This window comes from Austrofundulus limnaeus, unplaced genomic scaffold (genome assembly GCF_001266775.1).
Source record: "Austrofundulus limnaeus strain Quisiro unplaced genomic scaffold, Austrofundulus_limnaeus-1.0 Scaffold683, whole genome shotgun sequence".
Lineage (NCBI taxonomy): Eukaryota > Metazoa > Chordata > Actinopteri > Cyprinodontiformes > Rivulidae > Austrofundulus > Austrofundulus limnaeus.
Window position 1 is genome coordinate 163,098 of NW_013953085.1, and position 11,814 is coordinate 174,911.

The following is an 11,814-nucleotide window of genomic DNA, read 5'->3' on the forward strand; positions in this document are numbered from 1 at the left end:
TATATATATATATATATATTAATGCTTTTTCAAACTATATTTTAATTTGAATTCTTCAGTATTGAATTTTTGTCGAATAAGCTGTTAGCTCAGTCATTTTAAATTGTTTATCTTACATTGATTAATGTACATTGTACCTCCTTTATTGACTGAAATAAAATAAAATTAAATTAAATTAAATTAAATTAAATGGAGTTGAATAAAATCCTTCCAATGGCTCATGAGACATTTTGTTAACAAACAGGCAGCAGTTAACAGGTCAACAATGAGGACTCTATGGAGAAGTCAGTTCAGATGTACTGGTACCACTGGAAGCTGGAAGGTGAAGCTACTTTGAAAAACGCCCCCTAGTGGCCGGCAGCAATGCTAATTTAGGTCATCCATCAACAGGACAGTTTTCCTACTAATGAATTAAAAACCCCAGTTCAGATTATTTTCTTTCAGCTCCTGATTTTTGTTGTTTCTTGTATTCATTACCTTGCTGATATGTTCAAACATGCATTTTTAAAATATGTTTAGTTTCATGTAGTTTTTTGAGGCTTTAAAAAATGTAACTCTGTGATTGATAGCCCAATAGTGAGACGTGAGTGAGCATTAGCAAAACTTTTATATTGAGGGTCAAACATCCTTAGTGTGCAGACTTTGGATAGCTATACAACATTTTTTGGAGCCAAAAGCTAAAATATGACTTTTCAATGTGCCGTCGAATGTTTTTTTTGGTTTCAAAATTGAACAAGAGGAAGCAACTCAACTGTTTGTATCAATGCTGATGACTGCTTTGTATTTATGATCATATTTATTAACTAAATAGGTAAAATTTTGCAAAAGCTATAGTCTACATGTTTTAATGTTTAGCTCTGTCTTTATGGCACTCCACTGCCCTGCTTGATTCCTGAAATTCATTCTGTCTAATTTATCAAAAGATTTGATCTTATTATTTTTGTCTTCTCTGAAACTTTCCATTTCTGTACATCAGTCATGTGACTCAGTCTTCCACTTGGTTTTTGGATTCTGCCAAATTTATGCTTTATTTTCATCAAGAGTGGACCCACATTTCAGAAATGCATATAGTTGTAAGTCTACTGCAATACCCTTCCAAACTGCTTCATTAGATGCAAAATATGACAACCTTTTAATGTCTGATTTCAAATGCTGAAATCAGTATCTGTTAATAATTTGGTTTTAAAATAACTTGTCTCTTTTCACTCCTTTTACTTGATGATGTTTGATGCTTTGCTTCCCCCTCCTACAGTGCTGCTATTGCCAGTATCACTCCACCCCCTGTTAACAATAGATGTTAATTAGGTGTCAACGATAGCCATGTGATGTGAGTATCAGTCACATGGAGGCAGGGCTTAAATTTTGCCTGAAACTCTCAGACTGAAGAAGTCTCTTGGAGRAGAGACGAAACGTTTCATTAGAGAAGAACCCGTCCAGAAGACCTATACAATTTTTTTCTTTTTGCTTTGCTTCAAGGTTATTTTTGTGTTAATTTTCTGCTTAACTTGTGGTACTGTAACTGTGTATACCTCTAATGAATAAATATGTCCCTTTGTTTCCGTGTATGCATTATTTTTTGAACAATAAAGCAAACAAAACCTCATCTATCTGGTGTAATTTCACGACGGTTCTCACTTGTTTACTCCACCAAGATGGCGGCGTCGGTGACGTGAACGCGTTACGTCGCCGCCCGACGACGTTCAAAATCAAGCAGCAAAACACGGAAGTCCACCTTGTGTTCGACGAAACCAAATGTCTTACTTGTAGCTCAGGTAAGTTAACATATAAAGTAGTGTAACCACCTTGTGATAATATAATTTGTTTATGTAGTAGCAGACGTTTTGCGAGTTTTTCCTGTTAGCTTCTAATTCAGTGGGTAAAACCGGAGCTAGTTTCACTTTCTAGCTGTGAACAGCTCGTGCAGATAGTAAGTTTGAACTTTATATAAAGTGCACATTAAATAAAAACTGAGTCACACAGACACCGTGTTTCTCAGTGGGATTATAACGTTTATCTATCAGTTTAAAAAAGTGATATTTGAAATGAAATTGAAGTAGCACGGACTTTTCGTCTGGCTGCGATGACTTCTGCTAGGCCTCAAAATCAAAATATTACTTTCTAGTAATTCCTAAAAACAAAAGCATTAAATGCGGAGAAATACTAAAAGACATTAGAAAAACTCTTGTTAGTGAAAGTTTCAGGTTTTAAAGTCGAGTTCACTACAACTACTACTACTACTACTACTACTACTACTACTACTACTACTACTACTACTACTACTGTCAAAACTCATTTGGACGTATGCTATGTTGATAAGGACTGAAGTTTTGTTGAAGTAATGTTTATATTTGTCTGATTTTTCACATTTCATAAAGCAGTTTAAACCTCATGGATCAGATTTTAATGGATAATTCAGGCATTTCAGGCTGAGTGGTGTGGGAAACGTCCTGAACAGGTAACAGCTCACCTGAAGTACAAAGTCCTGTAATCAGCCTCAGTTTGATAAACAAACAAAAGGACTGGTGACCGTCCATAGTTTCATCTGGATTCAAGCGGTTTCATAAATGGACAGATGTTAGTTTTGCATTAAGTTGTAATTTAAGTATTCTGTGAAAATCAGCAGCAACACTGGGCTGTAGGGTTGGGCATAATCGTATCGTGTACAATTAATCGTCAGAAAAACATTAATCTTTTTGGCACTTGACGATTAATACGATTAATGCCACCAGGCAGAGTCCGCTCGCTGCTCCTCTCCGCTTCAAATATGACGAACATTAAAAATTAAATTCTGTAATTTATTTGTCTATCAGCACAATTTAAAATATGATGTATATCCTGAAATCTGTAATTTTCACACAGTTTGGAACATTTTTTTTTACAAAGAGCAAATCTTTCCCACTAAATTGGTCATGTGACTATGAAATAAGGGTTTCCAGGGACTCCAGGGGATTAATCGTCAAATTAATCGTTATCGGCTAAATACCACAATTAATCGTGATTAATTTTTTTGCCAATATTGCCCAACCCTACCGGGCTGTAGACTACCTTTATTTTTTTTCTCGGTTTCTACCTGAATAACTGTGATGCAACATGTACGTAAACATGTTCAGATTTATATGAGCCACTGTATAATTGATCATTTTGTTGTTTTCTGTGCACACAGCATTATGGTTAGAGGTCAGAGGTTGTTCAGTATAAACAAACCTGTGTCACTGTTTCAGATCTGACAGATGCAACCAGGTTTTTCCTCATTTATCGGTTCGGTTGCTGATGGTTTTTGCGACTTGTAGAGAAATCATTGGATGAAGTGAAATATTGGTGTGTTGATGCGCTGTAGGACTTTTTTATGAGCAAGCAGTCAAAAACGGTGCAATTTTAAATTTTTTTCATAAAAATATAATTCTGTAACTTGTGACGATTTCATATTCAACATAATTTTGATTCACATAATTTATGCATTTAACAATAAATAAAATGATAGCTTTCATTGTTGTTTAGTCTTTCAATTCATTTTGAATTTTATTCTTCTTATCTGCTCATACCCATACAAATGAACTGACCGAGCTACGAGATATTCAAAATATATGTTCATTTTAAGTCCTGCCGGTACCTACTAGGGCTGTGTATTGGCAAGAATTTGGCGATACAATACATATCATGACAGAGGGTTCACGATACGATATATCCCGATATATTGCGATACTGTAAGCAAGGTGATATATTGCGATTTTTTTTGTCCAAAAATTCTATTAAATAAAAACCTCTTACAGGGAAAAAAAGAAAAACCAAAATTCATTGTCTCAGAAAATTCTAATATTACAGAGACATACTTTTGATACATTTAGCTGTGTTCTGCTTTGTATGTGTTTTATTTTATTTGGTTCATATTTCATCCTTGTTTTCAATTATTAGACTAAATTTGACAATAAATAGTTTGAAAATATATTTTTTGCAGCTTTTAGTTTTTAATATTAATTTACAATATGGTCACCCAACACTTAACAATGGCCTCTACCTCAAGAGATAGAGGAGCCAAATGTCTGGCTCACTGCTGCCAACTAGTGGTCAGAGGCTGAACTACAACATAAAAATGAACATCTGGGAGGAAAGTTGACATTTTAAACCTTAATAAAAAAATCGATACAGGGCTTTAGGATATCGATACAGTATCGGGAAATGAAATATYGCGATATTTCAGTGTATCGATATTTTCTTACACCCCTACTACCTACTTTACTAAATGATCCAGCAGTTAATTAAACTTATGCCCATGTAATTAGTGTCTATACAGTACATAACAATATACACTAAACCATGACAAAATAAAAGTTAAACAAGCTCAACAAAGATTCATAGCTCCAAGATATCTCTGAAAAATTTCACCTCTGATATTAAAAGAAAGTAAAAAATCACTGTAGATCAAATGCATCAGGTCTGTATAACGACATAAATTACCTGCTGAACTTTTCAAACACAACCTCATTTTTTATCCTAAATGACCTGTGAGCTGGTTGCTTTTTGCAATTATAATTACAAATTATTCGAGGTGTTTTAAGATGGTTAAACCCATTTTTGAAGTAGATCCTCTGACTGTATTGACAAGCTAATAAAGACTATTGGACCCCTCATTGACAGGACCATACATTTACTGGATCATTAAATAATTATAAATAAGAATATAATCATTGTGCGCACTCCTCAGTTTTTCCCAGTTGGAAAGCTGTAAGTGTTTGGTTCAAGTATCTTACAGGGACAATGTATGACATCCAGTTTTTAGGGGTGGCCCGATACAATATCAATATCGGATATTGGATCGATATTAGCCAAAAAATGTGTATTGGATTATATGAGCCTGCATCTAAAGTCTCTGAAATTAGCGGTCATTCCAGTGGTCTGCTCAGGATTTCAATCCAGCATAGATAAAGTGGCATTGAATAGTTATTTTACACTAAGTTTAAAAGTATATTTTGTTTTTATTGGATTTGTTGAGGTATTTTTTTCAGTTTCTTTTATTTGATTGTAGAATATTATTATGTTTAAGTTAAAAATGTATGCAACCCATTGGTTAATAAAAAATGGGACCAGTTTTTTTAAAATGTACTGTTGTTGTTTACTGTTTGACTTGATCAAGACTTTTTAAGATTCCACACTACAAAAAAACTAAAAGTATGTAGGATTTGTTCTGATATCGTATTGAGTCGACATCGGTATTGGCCAATACTCAAGGGAACAATATCTGTGGTATATCGGAAGTGAAGAAGTTGCATCGGGACACCTCTAACATTTTTATATGTGATTGAAAAACAAAACAATAACATTTTTTAAGTAACATACAGAATCTTAAATTTTGCATTACACTGTCAAATAAACAAAATGTGAAACAAAAACCTTTTATACTCTCAAATAACACACCCAAAGGTGGAAATATTATCCTGAATTTCCACCTTATTACCACACCATTAAACCTCTTCCCTCAGTATTCACAATACGAACTTAGAAACCAAAATTGTTTTTTTTGGCTGCATCGTACAAAGATGCAGCATTTTGAACCAGTTTTCATTTATTAGAACAAAATACAGAATTTTTGTTTGATCTAATGTCGATGTTTGTCTTTGGTATTACATATCCCTTAAAACTTTGATGCCATTTGTGTGTTTTGTTATTGTTTATAACATCTTTAATATTGTTGAATAATGTAATAGTATAAAAATCAAACCCTTTGATTGGCATTTTTTGCTTCTGTGTTTGTAGGATGTCTGGTGAAAGTATGGAGGAGAGGTCTGTGGAGGTGCTGGACCTTCCTGACGGTGTAGATGAGGAGCTGCTGTATCTCTACTTTGAGAACAAGCGGCGCTCTGGAGGAGGTCCTCTTGAATCTGTGGAGAAGAAGGAGAACCATGCCATACTGGTGTTTGAAGAGACAGAAGGCAAGTCTCAGTCTTTTTGTGCCAGTCTGAAAAAACAGAGCTTTAGAAAGCTTTTGAAGAAGTTTTGTGGGATGTGTGTTGAGGAAACCTAAATTTTGCCTTGTATACAATAGTTTTATTTATGTTTTTATAGGTTTCTGCTTCTGTTTCCCATTGTCCTCTCAAAAATATAAAAAATGAAGGATAATTTTCAACATTACCCATACATATATCTAGAAACATTAAAGATGTTCATTGTAGACAGTGCATATTTTTATCAGTTACAAATTTGTTCTTGCTTCAATAACAATGGCAGCTGCAGCCAGAGTTCTGGCTAAGAGCCACCACGTTCTGCTCAACACTGAACTTAGCGTCAAGAAGCCCCACTCTAAGGACCGACGCAGACTGCTGCTGCGAGGAACCAACCCCAACACCAGCACAGAGATGATCGAGCTGTATGTGGAGAACATGATGGACCTGAACATGACAGACTACACCCTGATCCCCTCCCCAGAGAGAGACGTCATAGTCATTCAACTCAGCCAACCCCTCTCAAAAGGTCTAATAAATGTTTGTTGTATATTGCAAAATAAAATCAGTGACACTGTTTGAAGTTTATAGATGACGTATTGGTTTAGCTACAGTGTGTTTGGCCCAAAATGACATGTCTAGTTGCAGGAAGTTTCAGCTTTTTGTTGTGTTGTTTTACCCAAAGCTCACAAAATGGTGGATTCTTAAGATTAAATTATGGCATCTTAAGATGCAAAACAAATGCTTTTGAAAATAGTTACAATAGTGGGTTCAAAGACTGCCTTTTTGTAATCCTGAGGCTGCAGGTTCAAGCCCAGGTTGCATTAGGAAGAACATTTGGCATAAAAACAAGTTATCATATATTATACAATAATGGGTTCAGAAAATATTCCAACAAGCTGTGAAGCAGAGTTACATGTGTGGAGGTGTTGGACCTTCTTCTGGTGGATGTTAGACAACAGTGGCTTCAGAAAATATTTAGGCCCCCTACAGTTTATCAGTTTATTGTACCCTGTTGTGGAGCGAAGCGAGGAATTGGAAATACCCTTGGTCCATCTGTCTGTCTTGAGATTGATAAACCTGAACAAGTGAGGTACCAAAGTTTAATTTTGCTGTGTAGCTGCATCTAGGCGTAAAAAAGGTCACTATCCCCTGTATGTATGCAAATTTGTGAGCAGGATAACCTCATTCGGTATCTTTTCTTGGCTTCATGTCACAATATGAGTTTGTTTTGCTCTTTCCACACCAGAATCATAGACTATTTAACAATTCCAACATGTTTTTTGGGCTTTAAACGATGGTAAATAAAATTTAAGTTGACTAATTGTTATTGAGTAATTGTTGATTAGACTGCACAAAGTACAATAAGCTTACATTTTTTAAAGCAAAAATGGAAGTAATAAAACTATTTTTAAGATATCATAAGATGTTAAGAAAGGCTGGATATGACCTGTGGGCCTTGAGAGTTGGACACGTGCGTTAGTTGATTCTTTTGAAGATATGAGATGGAAAACCAGTGTAATGTTTTCAGTCATTAAGCAATAAAAGTTGAATAATTATGCGTTCTATGTCTAAAAACAATATAATGTTCAGTGATAGAGGCTGGCTGTTTGGACTTGATTTTGTTTTGTTTCATCTCATAATGAAACTGATGTCAGAAAACAGAATAAACTCCTTAAATCTCTCAGATACGCACTTTATGTCAAATGCACCAACAGGGTGGGTGTCTTAAATGACCTTCGGCATCTTGATGTGCTGAAATGTTCTTGATATGTCGTGGTATTCACACATTTTAACAAGACTCCGATAAGATAACTGCTTCATCATTTCTTCATGGCCTATTTAATGTTTTTTTCCCTTTAGATTTCCAAAAGCTTCGCACAAAAATCACCAAGAGAACACTGGATGGGGCAAAGGTAACTCTTGAACAGATTGAGCAAACAGACTCTGTCTTGGTGGAGAATGTGCACCCTGGCACCACTCCAGACTTGCTCACTTTGTACTTTGAGAGTGAGAGAGGTGGGAGTCAGAGGGTGAAGGAGGTCACTGCGCTGTCAGAGGGCACAGTGAAGGTGTCCTTCGCACATTATGAATGTAAGTTTTTGCAGTTTGTGAACTTTTAGAACTTTTTATTTGAGTTTACTTATTAAACAAAGTGTATTTTTCTCCCCAAACAGCTGTGGACACTGTTCTTGATCTTCCGCACAAACTTAATGATACCAAACTTGTAGTGAAGCCTTACTTTGACTTTCTTCAACCTGCACAGAGCTCAACTTCGGAAATCTTGAATGATGAGACTAAAGATGTAATTGAGAGTTCTGAAGACCTGAGCAGTATTCAGATGGAGACCAGTCCCCTCCTGGACAATGCAGACCCTGACCAGTCCTTCCCTGCTGGGGCGTCAAACAGTGGTCAGTCATCCTCTCAGACAGAGTTGGAGCTTCTTGGTGACAGTGAAGCAGAGGAGGTTATGGAGGATCAAACTGAGAAAGAAGAAATGTTTTCATGCCATGTTGCCATCACTGACCCAGTAAAACGTGCTCTGTTTCAAAGCAGCACTTTTCTACAGGACCAGCAGAAGGCTAACCCAAATTCTAGCATCCAGAATAAAAATGATGGTGTGTACATTGAAGGCTCTAACAAACATCAGCTGGATCAGCTAAAAGATAACATCACAGACTTTACTGGGAGCATGGTACAGACTAATTTCACCCTAGAGCTGGAAAAAGCTCTGTTTCTTGACAGAAAAGACGTGAAAGAGCGTTTATTACGGACCATAAATCAAGCCGAGTCGTCTTGTTTGTACTCCGTGTCCGATTCTACCGTTTCTGTTACCTCCCTGTCCCAAAACGCAGCCAACCAGGCGTGTAGCTTTTTAAAATCCCAGGTGTGTTGCTTCAGCATGCCTGTGGAGATGGAGCAGGAGTGCATCTTGTACCTGAGGGAGTGGAGCGAGTTTCTGCAGTCTCTGGGTTTCACCTCTGTAAAGGTGTCAGAACCAGGAGCGAATATTGATGTTTGGACTCTGAAAGGAATGGAAGATGAGAAGCAGGCTGCGATCATGATGTTCCTCACTACACCCATTGAAAGGGAGACGGTCATCTCCATGGAGCCAGGCATGTTGAAGTACATCCAAACTCACTGTCATCAGCTGCTGGCTGACATGCATCAAGTGTCAATTTTTCCACTTGAGAACGAAAGTGCTTGTGGGTTAAAGGTATCAAAACCTTCATTTTTTGCATACTTAATTTATTATTTAGATTTTAAATGGCAAACATAACTTTAAACCATTAATTTGATTAGATCCATGGCCATGCAGTTGCTTGCCAAATGGCAGAGGAGGTGTTGCAAGGGGTGGTCACTTCTGTCTGCACACGAACCATCAAAACAAACGCTCCAGGAGTGGCTCGGTTTTTAGACGAAAAGGAGTGCAGGAGCATCCTGAATGAGATGGAGACCAAGTTTCAGGTCTACATCTGCCCAATTTATGTGCCCTGGGAGCCCCTACCACAACAGGTAATATAATGACGGGACAAAGGGAACGTTTTGCATTCCTGTGTGTGTTGTGGTGCATTTAAAACTTCCAGAGCTTGTCCTCATCTGACCAGTTGCACTGGTTGTCATTTATCCATTCTAAAGGGCTCTCTGCCTCGAGGCATTTTTCTCTACAGTGTAGCTTCAGGCAAAGTCTGCCAGCACTGCTGTTCAGTTTTTCCTGAATGAGACATGCATACAGAAATCTTTTTCAGTGCTTTTCAGCCAGCCACGCAAATACTAGCAGCTAAAATGTGCACTGCTAAAATACACAATCTAATAAGGAGGATCCAAACTAAACAATGCAGCTTTTAGATCACATAGGAACCGTTAGTTATTTGATTAACGCCATATTCAACAGTCTTTGGTCCAGGACATGGTTGTGGTGATCTGATTTTAGAAACTCAGCCAAACACAAAAAGTCTCCAAAATCCTTCATAAAGCTAACAGGATATGACTATATATGGGTCTAAAGTTTTTGTTTTCAAGTTTGAAGTGTGCTTGACCTGAGAGCATTCACAACAAATTTTATTATAAAGGGAACAGCATAAAGAAGAAGGAAACACGTGACAAAAATAGCTGGTTTGAGCAGTCTGCATAACTGTAGATTTAATACTTAAAATAACTTCTCCACAGTGCAGATCTTTATTCAGTAAGGCATCTCTTTGTATCACAGCAAAGCAACAATTATAAAATAACCAACAAAATCAAGAATATCCCATTTCTCACTTGCTACCAACACAAGTGATAGAATCCTATAACATGTAGACATACATGAGGAAGGCCTAGCTGTACGGAAGAAAATGGAACCAAATGGTTTCATGAAATTTTGTTTCTTAATGTCTGCTTAACAATCATTATTCAAAAAAGTTGGTTAAGTAAATATTCTTTATATCTAAAAGTTTATAGCAAATTCCCCAATCTGTAATGCGAGGCAAATTTAGATTCTTAAGCTTGTGTAAAGATGTATCGAGTACGTCAGTTTGAGTACTCATCGATACAGAGTACAGATACAGAGTATTTACTCAGAGCCTAAACATCACACAATGGGCCTCATGCAAGAACATTTTTGTACTTTTTATCCTAAATTTCTACTACTAATGTTCGTACAAAGTGCTCCTACGAACATGCCATGTCATATTCAGCAAACGCTTCTATCTTCAGGAAAAGTGTGAAAATGAGGAGTGTAAACTTGATGAATGCCACCTGTTCATATTCAGGTGCTCGTGCACGAGGAGAGGACATTAGCATAATTACCACCCCAAAAACACCACGTAAGGCTACGCTTCCTGCCCCACATACCAGGAAGTGTCCATTCATGAAAATGGCAATCTGTGTTACATACTTTTCATTTATTTAGAAGAAGAGCAATTAGACACAGCACCACAGCCCGGACTATCCGATGTGTCAGTCCCTCGCTGTTTCCCACACACCCAAGTGGTGTCAGATGTGTCTGAAACATCAAAAAAGCATTTTAAAATGTCTCCAACATAAGTCTGGTGCTTTGGAAAATAAAAAATAGCAGAAAGTCTTGCAGCTGATGTGCTGAATAAATCTCAACAAAATAAAATTTGATTAAAAAACAACCTAATATCTGAATAAAGCTGTCGATTATGTTCACTTCCTGTTGACCTCATTATATACTGAGACAAATTAAATCTAAATTAATGCATAATTTAAGTTGATTTGTAGTTTGAGATCTTCATATTAATATTGTAGTGTTAAACAACAGCATTAATAACTATTTAAATTATATTGTTAGGCTACACTAATACATTTAAAATTATAACTCTAATTCAAGCAGAATAGCCTATTGTCAACATAATGATGGATTGTGATTTATTTTCAACTCGAAATATCTTCAGACTAATGAAATATAAAGTTATTAGTGTAGAAAATCAGTCAGGATAACAGCAGACTGCTCTTAAAATATACGACAGGTCTGGACCACTTGTAAATTTTGTTCGTATCTGAAGAAAATCTTACAATACGAGAAATTTGGTGAATGCCACAAGTTCTCCTAAATCACTTGTACGCACAACTTAAGAACAAATCTGTACTGACATCCTTATAGGCCTACCCCTCTGAGTGACTCAAATCAAATACACAGCATGACACAGTTACTACAGATACTGTTGCAAAATTTACATTTTTTCTTTCAACTTGTATAATCTTTTTAAACATGGAGCTGACAAACATTTCACTTGAAATGTAAACTATTACAGGTCCTTCTCAAAAAATTAGCATATTGTGACAAAGTTCATTATTTTCTGTAATGTACTGATAAACATTAAACTTTCATATATTTTAGATTCATTGCACACCAACTGAAGTAGTTCAAGCC

At 36.4% G+C, this 11,814-nt stretch overlaps 1 protein-coding gene across 1 annotated transcript in view; it reads left to right on the top strand.

Moving 5' to 3' along the window:
* The first annotated feature begins 1,688 nt into the window (after positions 1-1,688).
* Positions 1,689-11,814, top strand: part of parp10 (poly(ADP-ribose) polymerase family member 10) — a 19,455-nt gene continuing 9,329 nt past the window's right edge. The window contains exons 1-6 of the mRNA XM_014027788.1: positions 1,689-1,772; positions 5,752-5,927; positions 6,223-6,465; positions 7,800-8,030; positions 8,114-9,153; positions 9,240-9,452. Coding sequence (XP_013883242.1) covers positions 5,753-5,927; positions 6,223-6,465; positions 7,800-8,030; positions 8,114-9,153; positions 9,240-9,452 — 1,902 coding nt within the window. The 5' untranslated portion in view covers positions 1,689-1,772; position 5,752. The remainder of the gene's footprint in view (positions 1,773-5,751; positions 5,928-6,222; positions 6,466-7,799; positions 8,031-8,113; positions 9,154-9,239; positions 9,453-11,814) is intronic.